This window comes from Petaurus breviceps, unplaced genomic scaffold, assembly GCF_028583685.1.
Source record: "Petaurus breviceps papuanus isolate PSGF00001 unplaced genomic scaffold, PetGlider_PUasm1.0 490, whole genome shotgun sequence".
NCBI lineage: Eukaryota > Metazoa > Chordata > Mammalia > Diprotodontia > Petauridae > Petaurus > Petaurus breviceps.
In genome coordinates this window covers 722,104-745,727 of record NW_027186352.1, presented here as the reverse complement: position 1 = coordinate 745,727, position 23,624 = coordinate 722,104, and the positions used below count along the sequence as shown (strand labels likewise).

General features: G+C 46.8%; 1 protein-coding gene across 1 annotated transcript in view; it reads left to right on the top strand.

The window, feature by feature from the left end:
- The window catches only part of ADGRA1 (adhesion G protein-coupled receptor A1), a 303,872-nt gene that overhangs the window by 124,728 nt on the left and 155,520 nt on the right, over nt 1-23,624 (top strand). Inside the window, exon 7 of the mRNA XM_069101685.1 lies at nt 4,692-4,905. Within this exon, the coding sequence (XP_068957786.1) occupies nt 4,692-4,905 (214 nt within the window). The remainder of the gene's footprint in view (nt 1-4,691; nt 4,906-23,624) is intronic.

The window sequence follows — 23,624 nt, the reverse complement described above, 5'->3', positions numbered from 1 at the left end:
TCTGCTTTAGGCCCTTTCCAGTCTGACCATCACCCTCCCAAGAGGGCTCTGGTGTATCTCTGTCTGTTGGCTCAGACTCAGGGAGGTCACATCACTGACCATTTCATGAGAAATAGGAACAAGATAGTGAGGAAGGTGGGTGAGTCCAGGAAGTGCCTAGAGTGTTCTTCATCCTGGGTAGGAACTGGGCATCGGACAGCATGCAGGTGTTAAGCACCTGCTGCACACAGAGCTTTGTGAAGGACAAACAGATTTTTAAAACTAACATGGTCCTCACCCTCAAGATAGGCTGCCATCTAGTGGGGGGGGGATGAGCCCCCAAGGGAGAGCTCTGGCAGGGACCTAACAAGTGAATTCAAACCCAGCCACCCTCAGGACTGACCGAGGCATCAGTAGTGGGATCAGGGATCCTGGCCTCAGCCCAACAGGCCCCTAGGAGCCATCTAGTCCAGCTCCTTCCCTTCACAGAGAGGTAAGTGGGGGCCAGAGAGAGTGACTGCCTCAAGCCTTAGGGCCTGGGACTCAAAGCCAAAGTTCTCCCCAATGGCCCAACCGACCTTGCTCAGTCCTTCCCCTTTACCAGTCTAAAGGGTGTGAGGCAGCTTCGAGGCTGTCTGCGCTCTATTCTGGCCAACAGTGAGCCAGAGCTTTCTGTGTCTTCTTTCCAAGGCTTCTGCCCATACACTTTGATTTCCTTTCCAGGAGGGGAATGGTTCCTTGATATCAGCACCATGGACAGCAGACCATCAGGATGTCTGGAAGGATTGTTCCAGATGCTCTGCTTCTCTTATTCTAGCTGCTTTGACATTGTTTTTGCAAATGGTTTGCAATCTTGTGGAATTGAAATGCTGAAATGTATCTTTTGACACAGTGGACATAGGACTGGGCACAGAGTCAGAAGGCCTGGGTCCAAGTCCAGTCCCTAACACATGCCAGCCCCGGGGGTCTGGGGAAGTTATGGTATCGAACCCCCCCAGGCCAAACTCCCCCTTGGGAGAGGGTCTGAGGCAGATCATAGCTCATTGAGAAATGCTTAGAAAAGTGGATAATGCTACAGTTCAATGTAGATAATGTTCATTGTTGTTTTCTGAGTCAGCGTGTAGCTGCAATGTATGACCCCACCCGCCAAGGCCACCCTTTATGACTGAATTGATAGAGAGGACTTCTTCACTGTTCCCCCAGTCATCTCCGTCTCTACTGGGTCAAAATCTCTTCCCCATGACAGAGTTGTGCTGGAGACCTCCTTCCATTCTCCTCATCCTCCTCTCTGTCTCTGTCTCTGCCTCTGTCTCTGTCTCTCTGTCTCTGTCTCTGTCTGTCTCTGCTTGTCTCTGTCTCTATCTCTGCCTCTGTCTCTCTGTCTCTCTCTGTCTCTCTCTGTCTCTCTGTCTCTGTCTCTGTCTCTCTCTCTCTCTCTCTCTCTCTCTCTCTCTCTCTGTCTCTCTCTGTCTCTCTGTCTCTGTCTCTCTCTCTGTCTCTCTCTCTCTCTCTCTCTCTCTCTCTCTCTCTCTCTCTCTCTCTCTCTCTCTCTCTCTCTCTCTCTCTCTCTCTCTCTCTCTCTCTCTCTCCCTCTCTCTCTCTCTCTCTCTCTCTCTCTCTCTCTCTCTCTCTCTCTCTCTCTCTCTCTCTCTCTCTCTCTCCACTCTCCCCCCTCCTTTCTCTTTCTCTATCTCTTTTGTGTCTCTCTCTTAATGAGTTGACTCTTCATATTCTGTCCCCATATCCAAGTTTTGTCTCTTACTATCCCCAGAGTCAGATGTTGCTTTAACCCTTAATTTTTTCCTGTAGACTCAGGTTTTTTCTGCAGCCTTTGCTGAAAAAGGGATCCTTCCCCTGATGTCAGTGCCCTCAGGGCTACAGTTTGAGCCTATCAAGTTTCACCCACCCAGTCTGTTCCCAGGATTGACTTTTCCATCTTTTATCACTATGAAATACTTTAGATACGCTTTGCTTTGTTTGTCCCTCGTGAATGGCCCAGCAACTGTGTCTCTAGCACTTTGTGATTTTCAGACAAGTAAAGAAAACAGGCTGATGCTCCTGTGCCCCATGGCCATCAGCTTCCCAGGTCTGCTGTCACTTAAGCACCAAGTGGAGAATGGTTCTAAGACAGAGCCAGGAGCTCCAGGGGATGCCCAGGACTCAGGATTGCCAGGATCATCCTGCTGAATGTTACAGATGAGACTGAGGGGAGCTGAGGAGCCCATGGCAGGTGGGCAGGTAGGCTGGCCTGGGGTGGCCAGAGTCAGGAATGCCTGACTATTCTTTAGCCTGAGGGTCCCAAATGGCAGGTGAACAGTAACCAGCAAAGGCACAAAGAAACTGAGCCGGACCCTGCCCGTGCCCACTTTGACAAAGTGAATGGGTCTGATGGGCTCATCCATGGGCTTCCTCCTTCCCCATGGCTGGTCCTCAGATGCAGGCTTCTCTTCCTGAGAGGCTCCTGCTTTTAGCATGTCCAGCAGAGCCTCATCTCTGTTAATTATTTAATCAATGAAGAATTTAGAGAGGAGCCTGGAGATAATTGTTTGCAATCACATCACACTATGGAGAGAACAGGGAGGAGCTAAAAATAGCAGAATCTGCAGTTCCAGAGGGGCTCCAGATCCATTTTCCTGCTGCCCGGCTCTTTGGAGGCAAGGAAGCCCCAGGCCTCCTACTGCTCTCACGGGACCCAGCCTATCACCCAGGCAGAAGAAGGAGGGGGCTCAGGTGCCCTCCTGCTGTCCTTCCTTCTCCTTCCCAGCATCAGAGTCCACCCAAAGTCACTTGAAGCCCGGAGCTCCTAATGCCCTCTCCTCAGATTCTCTGCCTGTGAAGAGCAGACATTTCTGGGGGCCCTCACCCAGATCATGCTCATGACATCCCTCTGGATGGAGGAAGCTGCTTCTGTGTCCCTGAGGAGCTGGTACGAGTTCTGGCCCAGTTCTCCCAGTGCCGGGCATTAAGAGCCCCACAAGTTCCCAGGGCTCTCAGGCATCACTGAAATTAACCACGAACCTGGCACTATGGTCTCCTGCCAGAGCTGTGCATGCCACCATGGATTCTGAACCAAGGAGATGTGACTTTGTTGGGCTGAGGCACCATGGGTCAGACATCGCTCAGCCCTAACCAAAGTGGCCAGCAGGTATGGGGCTTATGAGTTGGCTATAGCCCCCAAGGTTGGAAAGCACCTTTGACCTGCTTCTGTCCTGAGACTCAAGGGCTCTTCAGGTGGAACACAACATGGGCAGAGCAGATCGATGGCTCTTGGGGCAACCTGGGGCCAGGGTATCACATTGGGTCTGTAGGCCTAGCCAAAGATGGAGGTGGGGCTCCGAACTCCCCCAGGCCCCTATGAACACTTGAATTGGTTACAGATCCTGAAGGAAGGCCCTCATCACAGAGGTCAACACTTTACAGAGCCCTGTGGACATCTAGGGATGACAGGATGGGGGACTGTCAGGGCCCTCTGGTCCACTCCTCATGTACCATAATGGGGTGTGTGTCATGGATTCTCTTTTAAGAGTGTGGATTCAAAGAGTCATTTGAACCAAGGGGGTAACCTTTCCCTTGGGACCTAACCTGTAAGTGAACCAGAGGGAGCTGGTCACTCAGCTGGGATCCCTGAGTCTGCCCCATGCCAAATGACCCTCCCCCCATCTCTCTTCAAGGCTCACGTTCCTCAGGGTGTCCTCTATTCTGACAAATTGTTCCTGCTCCTTGCTGGGTGTGGTATCTCTGAGGGGGCAAGAGATTCTACTGACCAATGAGAGATGAAAAACTATACCCACTCAGAGATAGAGCTCCCTCTCTCTTGGCCATCTGAAGTCATAGCCTCAATTCTTCTCTATTCTGGCTGTGGCCCCTTATAAGTGTGGCTCATGTTTCCCCCTATTTTAAACATTTTTTATTTAAAGTTTTGAGTTCCAAATTCTATTTGCCCTCCCCTTCCTCCTCTCTGAGATGGTTAGCAATTAGATATAGGTTATACATGTGCAATTATGCAAAACAACTCCATATTAGTCATTTTGTACAAGACTCAAATAAAAGAAAAAATGGAAGAAAGTGAAAATAGCTGCTTCAGTCTATATTCAGTCAATATTTGTTCTCTCTCTGGAGGCAGAAAGTCTGTTTCATCCTGAGTTCTTTGGGATTGATTGTCTTGGCTAAGTCATTCATAGTGCTTCATCGTAAAATGTTGCTGTTCCTCTGTGCAGTCTGGCTCTGCTCACCTCACTCAGCATCAGTTCATGTGACTCTTTCGAGGTTTTTCTGAAATCGTCCTGCTTGTCATTTCCTATAGCACAGTAATATTCCATTACAATCCTGGGCCACAGCTTGTTCAGCCATTCCCCAACTGATGGCATTGCTCCTCTCACTTTTTAAAGCCCTACCAAGGGCGTGGCTGATCCATGGGTGGACAGTTACTGCTGACTTCCTCTAATCCATCAATTTTTTCATAGAATTTTTTTCTACCTTATAAAGAAGTATCCGGGTGTGGGCCTTTCCTTTACCTGTCCTTGTTCTGTGATTTCATCAGGTGGGTGGGGCAGAAGATCCATCCATCAGAGATGTTCTGATTCACCTCTGCCCCCTCCCGGCCTTCCGCCCCACACACTTGGACCTTCAGAAGGTCAGCTCATTTAATTGCAAGGACAGCATTTCATGGCTGAAAATCCAGACAAGTGATGATCTCATCCCTTTCTCCACAGCTGGGCCGCTAGAACTGCCGCTCTTTCAGCTGATTCCATCCCAGAGCCAAGTGGTCTTCCACGGGGACCACCTGCCATTCCAATGTACTGCTACCCTGGTTGACAACAGCACGCAGGCTCATTGGTACCACAATGGGCGATTGATTGAAACAGATGAAGCCCGAGGCATGTTCGTGAAGGAGAGCGTCATCCACGACTGCAGTCTGATCACTCGGTAAGGCCAGCGGGCAGGGGTCCAGGGGCTTTCTTTCTCTCCAACAGACAAAATCAAGGGGGTGAATATTTAGTCCATAAAGTGGGATGAGCCGATGTAAGGTCCTGTGAGGTCCTGTGATGGTGAGGTGTGAATGGGCAAGTAGATGCTGACTCTCATTCCTTTGAGGCAAAGTGGCCTTGGGTGGGACCTGCATCTACGGTGACCAAATGCTCCCACACAGACTGGAGGCTCCTCCAGCCATATCCTGGGACACTTAGTGACATAATATCAAAGTCCTCCCTGGGGCACTTGGGGCCACGTGCCTCCACAGCAGCATTAAAGCAGGCTGCTCTAAGACCCCGCCACCCGCATGAGATGGTGTTCTGCACATTCAGGGATTGGCCCCACCCTTAGAGGCTGCAGCAAATGATAACGAGTCTTGTGTTTGATGTGAGGATGGAAAGAGATGTTTGCAAACCTGGGCAAAGGAAAAGGGATGAGGCCTCCCTGGCTTATCCCATGTGGGTCTTCAGAGCTTGGCGCCAGGGCAGTGGGCACCAGACAATCTGAAGACCAGTGAATGCAGAGAAGCTCAGGCTTCACGGACTCCAAGCACTGTCTCATATGGTTTATGCTCATTTTCTTTCTTACAAATGAGCATGTCTTAGCTTGGGTGATCACCCCTTTTCTAGGCCTTCTAGACATTCTTGCTGGCATCCCAAATAATCCATGAATAAAAACCTTCTAAGGATTATTTTCTGGGATCCCTGTGCCTAAGAGAAGGGAGTGCCTTCATTTTCAATTTATTTAATTTTCTAAATTATATCTTTAACTGAACAATGAAGGAGCACGAAAGTTCTTCCTTTCTGTGAAAGAAAACATTTGCTGCCACACCGCTGATAGTCTCCCAAGACTGTTTTTTTCCCTGCGTCGCTTTGGGTGAGGTACCCCATATACCATTTATTTCCATCAGTTGGAATGCAGAGGTGACTGATGCCTGAGCTTGTTCATTCACCAGCCCCAATCTGAGTCCAGACACGAATGGCTGGTGGCCAAGAGTCTCACTGCTATTAGTCTGGCGGTGCCCCTGGCACTGGTGCCAAGGTACTGATTTAGGGTTTTCTTGTTCCAGGACGAGGAAAAAACCCACAAAAATCTGCTCTTCCTGCTGAGCTCTCCTCCCCAACACATTAAAATTCAGAGGCTGCAGAATTAATGTTACATGAGCAGGTTTTTACCACATTAAACAACATTATCAAACTCCCCTCTGTGTGCATGTACGTGTGTGTGTGTGCATGTACGTGTTTGTGTGTGCGCGCATGCACCTGGGGGAGGAGCAATGGTACATGCAGCTTATTCAGCTCTGTCTGAAGTTTCATTTAGACAATGGACAGTCTCACCACACCTTGAAGTTTCCCCTCTCAAGGCTTATGAACAAATAACAATTCCTCTTTCCTAGTTCTCAACAGAAAGCTGCTTCATGCTGGCCATTGGCTCTTTTCCATAGGGCACATTGCTATAATGATCTGTCCAGAAAGACCTGCCCACAGGGCCAGTGAGAACTGAGGACCCTCGAACTCCAGATTTCTTCCCCCTGGGACCGTGATGAGATATTCTCCATTGCCTCTGGGCCCTGGGGGGTTTCAAGCCCCTCCCTCACAAAGGGTGCCCAGCTCAGGATTAACACGGGCCACTTTCAGTACTAAGGGAGCCTGATCTCTAAAAGAGGTCAAACTTCTTCAGTATCCCCCAGGCCCCCCCAGACCCCTCCAAAATCCCCCAGGCCCCCAGGCCCCCTCAGGTCCCTCCAGGCCTCCCCAATCCCCCAGGGGAAAGCATCTCAATCTTAAATTCAGTCCATGTCTACCATGGTATAGCCAAGAACTGGGTTTGAATCATGCCTCTGACCCTCAGCAGGTTATTACCCTGAGCAAGACAGTTCCCCTCTCTAGGCCTCAGCTTCTTCATCAAGGCCTCTGTGCTCCCTTTGTCCCTAAATTGATGGCCTTGTGTTATGATGATGCTACAATTAAAAAGGTTCTCCGTGTGCAATGTAGACCAGGTCTGCAGCTTCTGTCTGGTTGTTGCAGTTGTATCTAACTCTTCATGACCCATTTGGGGCTTTCTTGGCAAAGATACTAAAGGGGTTTGCCACTTCCTTCTCCAGCTCATTTAACAGATAAGGAAGCTGAGGCAAACGGGGTTAAGTGACTTGCCCAGGGTCACACAGCTAGGAAGCATCTGAGGATAGATTTGGAGCCAGGAAGATGAGTCTTTCTTTGTAAAAATTTTTAATATTTTTGTTTAAAGCTTCAAGTTCCAAAAGTTATCCCCCCTCCCTCTGTCCCCTCCCCCCTCCCTAGAATGGTAAGCAATCAGTTAGATGTGCAATTATGTAAAACATTTCCGTATTTGTCATTTTGTACAAGACAACTTGAAGAAAAGAAAAAAATGAAAGAAAAAATGAAAAATGCATGTTTCAGTCTGTATTGGGACAAGATGCATTCCCTCTCTGGAGGCAGAGAGTCTGCTTTAGCCTGAGGCCTCTGGGGTTGTCTGGGATCGTTGTGCTGCTGAGAAGAGCTAAGTCATTCCCGGTTCTTCATCTACAACGCTGCTGTTCTCCTGTACATTCTGGTTCTTGTCACATCACTGAGCATCAGTTCACCTAAGTCTTTCCAGGTTTTTCTGCAATCATCCTGCTTGTCATTTCTTTTTTTTTTTTTTAAAGCAATCGGGGTTAAGTAACTTGCTCAAGGTTACACGGCCAGTTATTTCTGGGTGTGGTGCTGAGTATCTGAGCCCGGATTTGATCCCCAGATCATCCCGACATTGGAGCCAGTGCTCTTACTTGCTGAGCCACCTGGCTGCCCCTAAGCAATTGGGGTTAAGTAACTTGCTCAAGGTTACACGGCCAGGTGTTTCTGGGTGGGTGCTAAGTGTCTGAGCCTGAGATTCGATCTCCAGATCTTCTCAACACTGGAGCCGGTGCTCTTACTCGCTGTGCTACCTGGCCGCCCCTTGTCATTTCTTATAACACACTAATATCCCATTACAATCACAGACAACAGCTTGTTTAGCCATTCCCCAGTTGATAGGCATCCCTTTGATTTCTAATTTTTAGTCACCACAAAAAGAACTGCTATAAATATTTCTGTGCAAATGAGTGCCTTTTTGGATGTCTTCGGGATACAGACCTAGTAGTATATTACTGGATCGAAGGGTGTGCACAGTTTTATAGCTCTTTGAGCACGGTTTCACCTTGTTCTCCAGATTGGTCGGATCAGTTCACAACTCAACCAACAGTGCATTAGTATCCCAATTTTCCCATACGCTCTCCAACACCCAACATTTTCCTTTATTGTCACATTAGCCAATGTTGTTATGATTTGTATTTCTCTGATCAATACTAAATTAGAACATTTTTTTCATATAACTATAGATAGCTTTGATTTCTTTGTCTGAAAGCTTCCTGTTCATATCCCTTGACCATTTATCAATTGGAGAATGACTTGTATTTTTATAAATTTGACTCAGAGTGTATTTGAGAAGATGTCTTTCTAGTTCCAGGCCTGGAACTCTGTGTATTGTGCCATCTAGTCACCCACAAGATATAGGACAGCTATTTATTTCCTCCACACAAAAGGAATTTTTAAAACCAAAAGACTCATAAACATGCATTGACAACGACTTAAAATAGGAAACAGATTCATAACTCCTACTCTACTCTCCCAGGAGGCTGATGTGTGAAACTTCAAAATACAGACCACACAGTTTTCAGGACTCCTCACCTTCACCGTGATTCTCAAATGTCTGGATAACTCCTTCAAGGCTTGTGTCTTCTGGTTAACCCAGGGCACGATGTGGAGTTATTCTCTCATTGTTGGTCTTCTTTCCCAGAAGTGGCTAGTTGTAGACAGTTTTTCCTGCTGACAGCCTGCTTTCTGTTGGGCACTCTAGGAACTTCCAAACTCCTGAAGCAGCCACTCCTCAAAAACCTTTTTCTCATGATCACTGATGACTCAAGTTCTCTGGGAAAGAAACATTAAGTGGGAGAGGCAGAAAGGGCACAAACTGCTCTCATTTCCATGGGCGATCAACCACAGAAGCTGGGGATGGGAGGAGAAGGAAGAGAGGGGCTTCTGTCTCAATCACAGGAGACCCAAAAGAAAGACTTAGATGGGGGAAAAGGGTAGCCCCATCTTTTCAGTTCTCCTGAGCGAACCCTCCTTCCTAGCTTAGGGAGTCAGACAGCTCCCTCTCCTTGTTGCCTTCATGAGACCAAGGCCCTGTTGTATCATCCCCACATACTTCAGGCCTGAGAATATATGTCCCAGGCAGTGGCCAAGGGAGCTCATCCCAGTTCCATGGTGTACACCTGTTTGAGCGGGTGGGGACAGCGAGAGGCAGGGGGATGGGAACAGACCTAGTCGACACCCCACCCCCCACACACAACCCTATTGCATTGGTCTGTGTGTGGATTCACAGGTTACCTTGGTGAACTGTGGAGCCAGACTTGATGAATTCTCATCACAATCTCTTTGGACAGGGAGAATATTCTCATAGCATTTCTGACCATTGCGCCCCTCTTACCAGTTAACATTGCTAGACCTTCACTGTCAATCAGCTGAACAAAACCATTTATCGTGTAAATGAATGGTGCCTCAGATTTATCTCCTTTCACAGATACGTTGTCCTTTCAGATTCCAGTACTTACAGGGCTCCTGTCTTTGGCCTTCCAAAGAACCCAATTTATTAAGAGTCTTATTGGTTCAGAAAGATTAATCTCCAACCAAAAAGGAGAATTTGGAGGAGAATGCTCAATGGAGCTTTTGATGCAAAGCAAAGGAATGGTGAAGTCTGTGTACAAAACCACATCATGATTCCTGCATTATCACCACACTGATGACTGAAAATTGGAGGCTTATTCCACTCAAGTCTCAATGCCCCAGCTGGGACATTGACATACAGGAAAAGGGACAAGTTGAGCCTGAGCTGAAGCAGGCGCCACAATTGCAGGCAGGATGGAAGGAAGTCTGGGGGTGAAAATGGTGCTGTCATTTCATCCTAGGGCTGGGGGAAGGACACTGGATTGTAACACTTGGTACATAACTTGTGCCAAGGAACAAAGGGCAGAGACTTTGGTGCATAGAAGTAAAATTGGAAATTGGATTTGTTGCCATTCAAAGGCATCTCCAAAGTCTGTGGGGACAGACTGCCCTTGGGTGTGAAGCCACCTCTGAGACTAATCTTGTCTGCTGTCATAAGGAGCCAGCATCAGAGAGTTTAGATTGAATCTTTGGTGGCCCCCAGCATCTCCAGATGTGCATGATACTGGGGCATCATTTGCATGCTGTGTGCAGATGTTTCATAAACAGCCATGAAACCCTTCCTGCCAATCATTACTATCCTTGAAGAATGGGGACCTAGTTAGAAATGAAACTCCTCAACATGAGTACAGGAAGTGCCTGCTTTCCAGTGTTTAATTAAGCACTGATCTCTACCCTGGGCATTGCACCAACATGATCATAACAGATCACCACCATGGTGCCTCCATACATGGCAGGGGCTGGGGTAAGGAGGGGTGGAGAGACAGAAAGAGAGGGACAAAGAGACTGAGGAAGAGAACAGAGAGTGGGAAAACAGAGATATTGAGACAGAGACAGAAATAAGGAAAGAGATGGAGAGAATGAGGGAGAAAGAGACAGGGAAAGAGAGTTCAAATTAGGTTCACTGTGCCTAATCTGAGACTCTGTTGGTTGATAAATTGAAGGCTTTGTTGACACAGGTGGTGCTTTCCTTATTGCCACCCATCCAAAGCCAGGACTTTGGGAGAGAAGGTATGGTGTGGGAGGTGAACAGCTCTTTTAGAAGATGCTCAATTATGGCAGGAATCAGATGTTTGGAAATATCAAAATATCAGAAGGGTGGGCTTCTGGCCAAAGAAGTAGTTCACCTTGCAAAGAGTATTTCCCCCTACCCCTGGAATTTAGCAAATCCAATTAAGATTAGATTTCTAAAGGACAAATGAGAGAGAAAAGACTATTCATGGTGGTCTTGCCAGCCAGGTCCAAGAGCCAGTATTTTTAATACCAGAAGAAGAAGAACCTTCAAGTTCCAGGAGACAAATCCATAAAAGGACTAGCTGAGGTTACTCTCCACAAATGCATCAAGAGCAGGTAACAGCAGGTGAGACAGCCTTCCCCCACAAGTAGCTACCACTCAGAGTTGGCCAGATAGGTTTGGACTGGCAGGAACCAGGTGAGGGGTGAGGGAACCATTGTGATCAGGGCATATTCCTTACACCTCAGAAATAGACAGACTACAAATTTGGATTAGATTTATGTGTCCCATTGATGGTCTACTCTAGACTTAAAAAGTAATGAAAAAATGTTAATAATGCAAATTAAACCTAAAAGCCTGCTGTGTACATGTGCTACTTTCGGAGAGCCAGTTGTTAAACAATTACCAGCACACTCCTGCAGGGAGGTAAAGAGGGAGGAGAGGAGCAGATTCTTGAAGAAGGTCTCTTTAATGAGGAAATACAGGAAAAGAGTTTCAAAGAGAGATCATGTGGCTGCAGGTCACTGTCACTATGGGGTAGAAAGAGGAAGCTTGGTGAATAGATTACTCTCCATTTGAGAAGGTGGGAAATAGAGGAGGGACAAGTGGCTCTCTGGAGCTCCTGGAGTTCTGTGTCTTCCAAAGCACAGTATGAGGAATGTCCTTATTCAGGGGGACAGTTTTCTGGGGTTAGATTATCACCAGCCAGGCTGGGGCTGTGGCCTCAGGGGATGTGGCCAGGACATTCTGGGAGATGGAAGCCCTGTCTTCTCCATCCCACATGCACTCTAGATTATAGAAGAGTAAGTGTCAGTGTGTTCAGAGAAGATAGCCCATGGTCTAGAATTTTCCAAGGAAAATTCTAACCCTAACCCAGTTGGGCTAGGAAGCTGTCAGGAGGGAAACTCCAGAGACCTAAAGAGAAACAAACCTAACACAGAGAAATCCTATAGTGGATGGATGAAAACAGAATTAAGAAGTCAGCTCCCATCTTAGAAAGCCCACACCCGGGACCACTGTAACTTATGACTGAGGGACTGGCCAGGCCAAGTCCACCTACCTTGCATCCCTCTGTACAGTAAAATATGCACCAAAAAGAAATAGAAGAGGAATGAAAAAAGGAGAGAAAAATATAAGGATTTTTTAAGCAATTGGGGTTAAGTAACTTGCTCAAGGTTACACGGCCAATTATTTTGGGGTGTGGTGCTAAGTATCTGAGCCCTGATTTGATCCCCAGGTCATCGTGACACTGGAGCTGGTGCTCTTATTCGCTGAGCCACCTGGCCGCCACAAATATAAGCATTCTTAAAGGAAAAAACACCTATTTCAAAGAGAGTTGAGATCCTGAACAATTGAGGAAATAAAAGACTCCCCAAGGTAGAGGGAACTGGGGGGGGGGAGGGACAAGAAATCTCCTAAAGAGGAGCCTTGGTTCTTTCAGTAATGGCCCTGGTGCCCCAGAAAGGGACTGGGGCCACAGCAGCTGGCTCAGCATGTCTGAGAAGCTCCAGGAAAGAAACAGAGGACAGCCTAATCAACATGATTGGGACCTTGAAAGACAACTTCAAAGAGAATCAATGTGCTGTTTTGAAAAACAAAGGAAAAAAGATCTTTGCCTGAAATGGCATTTTCTGTAATGCTGAGCCCAGTCTCTGAAATACTCCAAGAGCTCTGGGATCTCATCCATTTGGGAAGGGATGGGTTTCCAACAAGGGCAGGGTAACAGATGTCCTTAGGAGACCAAAGGATAGGGAAATTTATCACACAACATAAACTTTAAGAACAGTAAGCCAATCCCTATGTCACCAATCAACAAGTATTTATTTAGATTTTTTTTTTTAATTCTGGACTTAAATGCCAAAAGAGCAGGTCCTTATACACAGCAGAAAACAAATGTTTATGAAGCCACAAATTTCCATTGTGTTGATGTTGCTTGCTTATTTTTTTAAGTACATAATAATTTCAGTTTTCAAATTTATGGTTAGGCTTATTTGTACTTCCTTCTGAACTTCTGAGAATTTTTACAGTGTTTCAATGGCCCTTTTGTTTATTGTCATTATTTCATTATTGTCAGTTCCCCCCTCCCTCTTACCTCCCCCTTTCCCAATTAACAGAAAGAAAAACTAACCTTGTACCAAGCTTAGTCAAGGAAGACAAATCCACATAGTGGTCATGTCTAGGAGTGTATGTGTCTGCCCCTGTGGCCACCCCTCTCTCTCAGGATGTGGTAACCTGCTGCATTGTGGGGCTTGGGAGACATGATCGGAAGCCTTAAGTCATTCAGAGTTCTTTGTCTTTCCAGGGTTCTCTTTGTCTCCTGGTTCTGCTCGCTTCACTCTGCACCAGGTCCTATCACCCAGCATCTTCTGAAACCATCTCTTCATTTCTTTCAGTCATTTCTTATACCGCAGTGATATTTCACTACATTCCTATGCTGTAATTGGCCTGGCCTCCACTGCTAGTCTGAGGCAATCTACAGCACCCCCTTGTAATTGCACTCTTTTCATTCCCTCTATTTAATCCTTCCTCAGGAGCAGAAGTACATTTTACTTGGGGTTAATTTCTCCCCAGCATTATCCTCCCTCTGTACACTAACTTCATCCCCACCATCTTCCCTACTGAGTTTGACATATTTCTATGCAACAAATGTGTATGTTCAGCACTCATTTATACATTTCATATAATCTCCCTTGCTCCCCTCCCCTTTCCTCTCTCTCTCTCTCTTTAATATATATGTTCCTCCATTTATATACTCTTCCCATGCGCCCCAATTGTGAGAAGTAGGAAGTTCCACCCCTTCTTCCAACAACTTCATCCATTTACCTTCTCTGCTCCCCTTTAAACCCTCAGAATAGAGTCAGCCCAGCCTAGGACCTCTGGTTTTCTTGTTTAACTCCTTCAGTGCCCTTTGAAGTCATTTAAGGCTCTGAAGGAATACTGGTGTGTTCTCCCCTTATTAAAATGTTAGTGCTACATCATCCTACAGGTCTTTGCAATGGGTCAAAATAAATGTTCCTTTCTGGGTTTCTCTGGACTCTTGTGTTTGTATTTCAAAGTTGTTGCTCATCTCTGATCTTTTTATCAAAAATGCTTGAAAATGGGGTGGCTCGGTGGCGCAGTGAGTAGAGAACCGGCCCTGGAGTCAGGAGGACCTGAATTCAAATCCAGCCTCAGACACTTAACACACACACACACACACACACACACTAGCTGTGTGACTTTGGGCAAGTCACTTAACCCCAATTGCCCTTCAAAATAAAAGCAAAATAAATGCTTGAAAGTTTCCTGTTTTATTAAAGATCCATATTCTCCTCTGTGTGATTATGTTCACCTTTTCAGGGCAAGTGATTCTTGTAACCTTGTGTCTTTTGCCTTTTGGGACACTGTATTTCAATGTACCTGATTTTTAGAAGTTGCTAGGTCTTGTGGGATCTTGATTGTGGTTACTTTTGGATGCTTGTTGCATTGGGAGCTCTGGTTTTTGGCTATAACATTCCTGGGACTTTGCCTTTGGAGGCTCTTTTCAGGGAGGGGATGGGTGGAGTTTTTTTTTCACTTCATCTTCCTTTTCGGATAGATCTGGGAAGTTTTCATTTCTTATTTCTTGAAATGTCTAATTTTTTTTAAAAATCATGGTTTTTAGGGAATTCAGTGATTCTTAAATTCTCTCTCTTTGATTTGTTTCCCAGATTGGTGGTTTTTGAGATAAGAGTTCTTTCATTTTCCCTTCTTTTGATTTTATTCTAATATTTCTTGCTCTCTCATAGATTCATTCATTTCTATTTGCTCTATTCAAATTTTTAAGGCATCCATTTCTTGGGACAATGTCTCTGATATGTCCAGGAGGCTGGCTTCCCCTCTGGCTCTCTGATGAAACGGTGGTTACCAACTAGAATAATACATACCTACTCCCTTAAATATTAGGAGTCTAAGGGATGTAGTATTTAGGTTCAAGTTAAACTCCTTGTGCTATTTCTTATTTAAGGAAAAGAATCCTTAAGCTCTCTAGCCAAGCCTTGGTTCCCTTCCCGCCAAATATCATTTCCACAATGAACACACATAGCAAATAAGAAATAAACCTCTTTATCCAAGTCAGAAATCAGAAAAAGTACACATATATATCAGAAGTTCTCCCATTGGGAGCAAGGTTGCTCAGTTGCACTAAGAGGGAGAGTCCCAGATCTCACCCAAAGGGAAATTTCTTGAAGTCTTTAGTGTACCAAGCAGGAGCCAGGGACATGATGCAGAATTCCACCTCCTGTCCTGGCAACTTCTCCCCAGAATCTCTCACTCCCAGCAGCAGCCTGGAGTGGGGCTGGCATTGTCTATTTTTTCTCTCAAAGATGGAAGCCAGGAAAAACTGGGGAGACCAAAGAGATCTCTCTTCTCTCGGGCTTCCACCAGCTCCACCTTGCCCCTCATGAAAATGCAGAGCACTGTTCTCCACCAATAAGGAGAGCCCTGCACCCATGGCCTTTGGGTTTCCAGCTGTCTGATTAAAGGGCTGATTCACTTTCTCTGCCCCAATATTTGCCTGTGCTGGAGGTGGCTTTGCTGGAGAAGCCTTTTCCTCAGGATTTGGGGTGCCAAATTACCATATGCACATATAAAATATTTTTAAAAACCAAATATCTGCTATGTACTTACAAGGTAATTTAGAAGGGGAGACACAATTAGCAGGAGTAGAGATATGGGGAAGATCAATTACTCAGTTAAGCACAGCACTTCTTCTGAACCTCAGAGCTGGAGATGTAAGGAACAGCCAAGAAGGCACCCTTGCCTTCAAGGAGCACGCAGTCAGTTTTACTCTAAGGCTGGTCTTTTGTTCCAAGATGACTGATTTATCAGGAAACAATTTGAGCACAGGGCTCATACATGGGAGGGACAACTAGGCAGTGGGCTACTACTCTCAATATCCCAGCCAAGTACCAAGTTTCCCACACTTGGCATCCACTACCTCCTCAACTCCACTCCATAGAAGCCAGTTCCAACACTGCACTGGACATCAAGTATTTCTGAATCCCCCATTATAATGTAATCACTTCTGCTCTAAGTCAACATTCTAAAAAGCACCACACTAAATAAAACCCCAGGGTTTATGGGAAAAACAAGGCTAGGTACATGCCACTCAAGGACTTCATCAGGGACACATTAAAACAAAGCCAGCAATCTAATAAAAATGGTGGGACAGTTTTATGCAAGTTAAATGATTGAGAAATACATAAATATTACAATAAATAGAGGCAATGTCCATGTCCTGTGGATGATGGAAGGGATGAGTGGGGTCTGCATCAGAAGTTACAGAATAAACCTGGCATGTGGAGACTAGGTGGTGCACAGGCCCTGGAGTCAGGAGGACCTGGGTTCAGATCTGGCCTCAGACACTTTAACACACACACACACACGCACACACACACACACACACACACAAACTAGCCATGTGATCTTGAGCAAGTCACTTAACACAATTGCCCTCCAAAAAGCAAAAAAAAAGAATAACCATGGCACTTGACTTTGAACAAGGCCAGATGTTTGCTTCTCCAAGTGGATGGTTGAAGGGTTACAGCTTGTGACTTACTCAAGTAGAGGAAGGAGGGATATGTGAAATGAGCCGGAAAGCTGTGGTAATAGCTTGGAGGGTGAGGCTTATTGCCTCTGGAGGATGTAATCCTGCATGAGCTGTGTTAAGTTGTTCAGTCTTGCATTCACTCTTTGTGAACCTATTTGGAGTTTTCTTGGCAAAGATACTGGAGTGGCTTGCCATTTCCTTCTCTAGCTCATTTTACAAATAAGGTCACTGAGGCAAACAGGGTTAGATGATATGCCCAGGGTCTTACAGCTAGGAACTGTCTGAAGCTAGATTTGAACCCAGGAAAATGAGTCTTCCTGACTCTAGACTCAGCACTCTGTGTACTATGGTGCCCCCTCACTGCCCAGACCATAGATTGCAGGAAGGTCAGTAATGTGTAATACGACCAGAAAGGTCAGCAGAAGCCAGGTTAGGAAGAATTTTAAATGGCAACAGAGATGTTTATATGATCCTAGAAGCAACAGGGAGTCATTTGAGTTTATTGAGTTGGAAATCAAACTGATAACTCAGAGTCTCAAGGCAGCTTCCAGGAGACAAGAGGGTCTTTGCAGGGACAGAGAGTCCACCTGTTAGGTTACCTCCTGGAGGAAGAAGTGACTTGGCATTTCTAGAACTCTAAAAATTTATAGGTGAAAATCATCCAACCCAGAAGATGGCGTCTGGATGAAGAGCAGGGGAGACCCTCAAACCGACCCCTGCCTGGGCTGGCAAAGGAGGAGACAAGGCTGCTGCCATTCACTGCCGCTGACTCCCTTTGTGTCCTGGGAACCTCCTTTAATCTTTCTGGGCCTCAGTTTACTCATCTGTAAAGTAATGCTTAACTGTCCAGTCAGAGTTTCCATTGATTCTAAATCTATCTATCATCATTATCATTCATCCAATGTCTCTCCATCTCTTCCACACAAAAAAAAAAATAATGTGAAAGACTTAGCCACTTTGCTGAAATCTGGGTAAACTCAATCTACTGAGTTTCCATGTCTTTCCAAAAATAGAAATAAGGAGAGGCTGATGTGGTGCCTTCTTGGTTGCCCCAGCCATAAAGCTGGGCTTTGTGGTTCCTTCTAACAAGCCATCCCATTGACAAGAGCCTCTAGAACTTTGCCAGGATTTGGGATCCAGCTCCTTGACCTGAAGAGGGTGAGGGGAGCCAGTTGGGATACTATGGACAGATACCCTGGCAGCCCTTATTTTCCAACTTTGCCCCCCAGGAAATGGGTTTGTGGTGTCAGGCAAGGGTCCTCTAAGGCAAGGCTGAGAGGGGTCCTCTGGAAAGCCTTGGGTCTCTAGTTTCTTACTGCTCACCTTCTGTGTTCAGTCGGAAATGCCTGAACAACAAAGGCACCCAGTGTTGAGCAAATGAAATAATGTTTGTAACACACTCAGCAAGTGCCTGGAACATAGGAACTTAATAAATGCTTACTACCTTTCTTCCAAAGGCCAGTGCCCTTCATAGGAACAGGAGTGGTTTTCACTGATTTTTCTTTAACAGTGACACTGTGGGAAGTTCTTTCCCCATCACAGGTGATTTTTCTGCAGTTGGAGACTTTAATTTGCATTGTGTGGGGGTTGGGAGAGGGGAGCTCCCCCCTCTATACAGCCGTACAAAACTGCTGATGTCAGCACTTCATGATTCCCACAGTGTAGAGGGAGGAACAACAACTTTGCAGCCAGAGGATTTGTTTGAGAAGAGTGGTCTAGTCACCAAGTGCTTGTGAGACCTTGGACTGTTTTTTACCCTCTCTGTACCTCAGTTTCCTCATCTGTAAAATGAAGGTGTTTGACCTTTTTAGCCTTCATCTTCACTGATGATCTGGCAGTTCTTGGCTCTGTCCCTTCGTGTGACCCCTTGAAGCCTTGGTCTTTTCATCTGTAAGATGAAAGGATCCTCTCCAGCTCCAGATCTGTGACCCCATTATTCTGGACATCCTGAATCCAACAACCTATTAACCAGAAAATCTACATGAAGTAGAACACTGCATCCTCTGTCCATGCCAGGAGAGGGTTTACTTTCTATCTGATAGACTGAACCCAGTCTGAAGGCTCCATATGAGGAGCAGAGAATATAAATTATGAGAAGCATGCCCATAAATAGACATGTGCCCTGCAAGGGACAGAAATGTTGGCTGGCAGGGGAGCATCCTTGAAGGGCAGAGCTGGAAGGGGCTGGATCCGCTGACCCCTGGGGGCCTTTCTTGCTCCAAACCTGGGATCTTGTCATCTTAACTCAATTCATCCATGCCCCTATTTGACCAGTGAGGAAACTAAGCTTAAGAGTGAGGAAGGGACCAGCCCAAGGTCACACAGTAAGTTTTCTTCTGAGCTGGGAGTAGAAGGCAAGGCTGTCACACCCAACCTTGTGCTCCCCCGCCTGGGCTCCTAACCTCAGTTCTCCCACCCCCAGACCTAGCCACACCTTCCCATCACCTCCTTGAGCAGCTGAGGCATCAGATCAGCTCCTTCTCACCCCCTTCCCAGACTCATGCTGTTGGTGCTATTTTTGTCATAAATGTGCATTCTCATAGATAGATCCATCAGCACTGACTGCTGATTGTTGCAGAGGCTCTGCCCCATGGAGATGCTTGGGTCGATGGCGGGGGGGGGGCAGAAAAGGTACTTTGGAGTCTTCTAGGTTGGACCAGGGGCCTCCATGGCAGCACCAGGCCAAAGGGAGAAGAGAAGCATGGTCTGGCGCCGGCAACGTTGGCCTGCGGCGGCTCAGGACCACAGGGGGCCATCTGGCTCTGTCTGACAAGCGCTGACCAGCCTCCTGGTCCTGCTTCTGCCACCTGCTCACTCAGGGACTCTGGGACCCGCGGACAGCTCTGTCCTTGAAGTGCCTGCCTCTTGAAAGCCAACATGCTGAGAAACTGGCCCCAGGGTCCCCCAAGAAGGGATTTTCTCCACCTCCATTTTCACCCTGACAGCACTTTCAGGATGACGCCATCCCTGCCTTTGCAGCAATGAGAATTTTTGGCTGTCTTATCCAGGCCTTTACAAATAAGATAGATACTCACTGCATTTAGGCTTCTAGGTGGTGCCATAGTGCATAGAGTGCAGGGCCAGGAAGACCTGAGTTTGAATCTAGCCCCAGATAGTTACTAACAGTGTGATCCTGGGCAAATCACTTAACTTCTGTTTGCTTCAGTGCTCTCATCTGTAAAATGAGCTGGAGAAGGAAATAGCAAATGACTCCAGTATTTTTGCCAAGAAAACCCCAAATGGGGTCATGAAGTGTCAGATATGACTGAACAACAGCTTCACCCATTTGGAGTATGAAGACTGAGACCTAGGTTCTGATTCAATCACTCCCCTGCCTGTGTGTCCTTGGGCCAGCCTCTGCTTTCTCAGCTGTGAAGGGAGGTGGGTGGACCTGGTAACGTATGGGTACCTCCCACATCTCCATTCCCTCATCCTCTGACCTTCTAAAGGGCACAGCTCTCCTGGAAGGAGGGAGAGTCTCTGAACCCTTTCCACTTGCTTGGGACTGGGTGATTCCATGTGTTGTGGCCCATATTGGTTAAGTTGGATGAATTAGGGTTCCCCTCTTTTTATGCTAAAAGGGGATTGCTGTATGAGAAGGGAAGGGGAAAAGGGTACTCCAAGTATAGGTCATGTGAAAAACAAGATAGCAATGACATAGTATTGTTAAAAAATAGACCTTTGTTTCCAGGAGAGTAATCCAGGCACCAAAACCTGGCACAATTTTCAAAGGTGTTGAAGCTCACCAGAATCCCTGCCTGGCCCTCCCTTCCATTGCCCCCACCAATCTGCCCTCTCCCAAGGATGTGGCAGTTGGGGGAACTCTGGGGCTCCTCCCAAGGCTCATGAAGGGTACGAGTCAATGATCACACATTAGCAATAAAGAATTGCTCCAGATCCTAAGGGAGGTCCCATAAAAAGGCATGGCTGGTCATGGACAGGCTGGACAGGCAAGGGCAGGGGTTGGGATTCACTGGGGGAGGTCTCAGATCTGCTAAAGCATCCCAGCCCTGTCAGCCTGGCTCTAATTTGGAAATAAGATGTAAACTAGGGGCCACCTTTTTTTCTGATTCAGCCTTTTCATTTTCACCTGCTTAGCTTGAGATGTATAGAGAACACCACAGATTTTACCTGTAGCTTGGGTGGCCTTCTGTTTCCAATGATTTAAAACATCTGAACTCTAAATTTGACAAATGATTTCAGTTTAAAATTAATTAGCATGGTGAATGAACTCTGAGCATGATATTTTTCTCCCCCAGTCTAGTCCCAAGGGCACGTAATCAAATGATCAAGAGTCATCATAAGGAGATTAAGACTTCTCCTGAATCATCAGGGAAATTTTGTATTGGAAACTCATTTGTTACAGTTCTGACACTGGCTCCATGAAGTTCACCAGCATGGTTTTGTTTGGGAGATGGAGGCTTGCTTCTGGAAACCAAACCAACATATTTCTAACACCACTTTTTTGGCAAAAGCACCATCTACATTGAACCAATCAAATTTCTAAAGTAATGTTGCAGAATAAACTCCATTAAATAGCTGACATTTATAGTGCTTTAAAATTCACAGGGCACTTTACATACATTATCTCATTGGAGAATGTGTTAATAATGAATATGCTATTTCCTGAATTTTGAAATGATGGGATGAATTGTGATGAGAACCCTAAAGTGAAAATGACTTTGGGTGGGCTCCATGTCCAGGTGACAATCTGGTGACAGGTTCCACTCTGTCTTCTTGGTCCCTGGATCCTCCATCTTCAATGAACTTCATCGTCTCACTATTTTTGCCTGTGACCCCCACTGTGGACCACTGGGACCCCCAACTCTGTTGGAGGTTCACTGAGGAGTGGGAAGCAGAGGCAGATGAGTGAGAAGAGAACTGCCTGGAGATGGAGGATGGAGAAACCTGGGGCTGTTCCAGGGAGCACCAAGTTTGCATCTCAGATATCTGGTGCTCCGAGACCCAGGCACAGATCTTTTCCTTACAACACCAAGGAAATTAAATGGTCTAATGAAGGATTCTGGACTCCTTTGGCATAACCCTCATTTCCTTGGATTCTCCCCTGAGCGAGCTTAATCAATCATGAAGCAAGGTAGCCAGGGACCCAGACCATCTTATCATGGGAGAATGAAAGGCAGATGGCGAGAAGCTGGGCACCAAGGGCTCTGGGCATCACAGGAGCAGCAGAGGGTGCCACTTATGCCAGGCTGTCAGGCTTGTTTCCACATCCCCCATTGCACCCACATTAAGGTGTCATGGTGCAGAAGCTAAGCTGATCATGGAGATAGGGTGCAGCTGAGGGTGTGATTGCAGCCCCCAGGCCACCAGGACAATGGGGCCTGTTCCCACAGAAACTGAGCCAGGCAACTTGGCTCTGCAAGGACTATCAGAGCCCCAGCAAGACCAAACCAAGCTCACAGCCAGAGCACCGGGACCACCCACTCCCTTCAGCCCCAAGACGCAAAGGGCAGGGCTCCAGGGGGGCCTGTGGTGCTGGAGGAGACAGGAGAGAGGTTGGGACTGGGCTGGATGCCTGTGGGGGCAGGAAGGGCCCTGGGCTGCCCAGATGCATCACCTACACGCAGACTCTCATCTTCCCCTTTGTGTGACACATCCTGCATCACTGGGAGGCAGACATTCCTAGCTGTTGGCCTAAGCCCTGGTCCAGCCTAGGGTTCAGAGCCCTCCAGTCCCTTGGTTCCCAGGAAGCATCCAGGAGAAGAATGGACCTACAGCTACACACGTCCCCAGAACTGCTGACAGGTGACCATGGACCCATTTAAAGAGGCAAGCAAATGACCAAGAAGACTGGCATGACCAGTGGCAGGCATCTTCAAAGGAGACCCCGCTGCCCAAAAGAGTCAGATGCAGCTGGGACCAGGGTGCTCAGCTCCATGTTCATCCGGAGAACTGGGGGAGAGAAAACAGAAGCATTCTCTGAGGAGTCGAGGCCGAACTCTGGCCAGGAAATAACACATCCTTCCCTTGAGATGGCATGAGTATTCCCTTGGCCAGGGTCTGAAGGAGGTGGAGAGAAATATGTTGCCTATGGTTTCAGAGGGTCTTCAGGCAGGTGGATGTCCACTCAGTGCCCAGGTGACAATCTGGAGGTTGGAACAGTGGGCCAACCCAGCATTCAGGCTGACCAGGCCAGGCAGTGATCTATGCTTTAAATGGCCTCTCAGAATTCTGCCAAGGTCCTCCCAAGAATCCAGTATCTGGGAGTCCACATCATGGCTCTGGGAAAATCTACTTCTTTTAGGGCCAGCAGTGAATTTCTATCTTGGCAAGGAGTTGTGTCAGAATCTGTATTTTGCAATAACAAAATATCCTTTACACATTTGGAATAGGAAATCACTGTCTGCTGCCTTGTCTTGCCTCACAGAGAAAAAAGGCCAAAAGTCTCACATTTGTGAATATGTTAGAGTCCTAGGAATAAAGGAGGTGTGAAAAGTAAGATGTCAGATGGGTTTTGGACAATGTGGACAGCGATCCTTCTTCACATGTCCTGCCCAAGGAGCCTCATGGTTCCAAGACTATCAGGGACTGAACCAGGATGGGCCAGAACAATGTGACAAATGAGAAGGGGGCAGTGGTCAGTCTGGACAAGAACCAGTGTGAGACATGAGACTCTACCAGCATCCCTAAGAAGGTTTGGCCCAACACCCACCTTTGGGCTGACCTTGGACAGTCACAGAACCTCGGAGTGAAAGGTTTCTATCCCCCTCGCCAAGGATTTCAGAATCATTCCTCTATGACTCTCTTATCCTGGAACTTTCCTCAGAGCCTGGAGTCAGCAGGTCCTGAAGCATCCTACCGTGTTTCCCTGATAATAAGACACTGTCTTATTAATTTTTTTGGACAGAAAAACACCAGAGGGCTTATTTTCAGGGGAGGGCTTATTTTAGTGAACATTGACAGCAATTTTAATAAACAGGTAAATGTGAACAAAAAAATGTGCCTTTATTCAATAATGAATTCAATAAAGAACAGGATGACATGCTCACTGCTGCAGCTCTGATTGGATGCAGCTCGGAGCGCGGCGTGCGTTTCATCGGGGGGGGGAGGGGATGGTGCATACAGAGGGTACCGTAATGTAGCG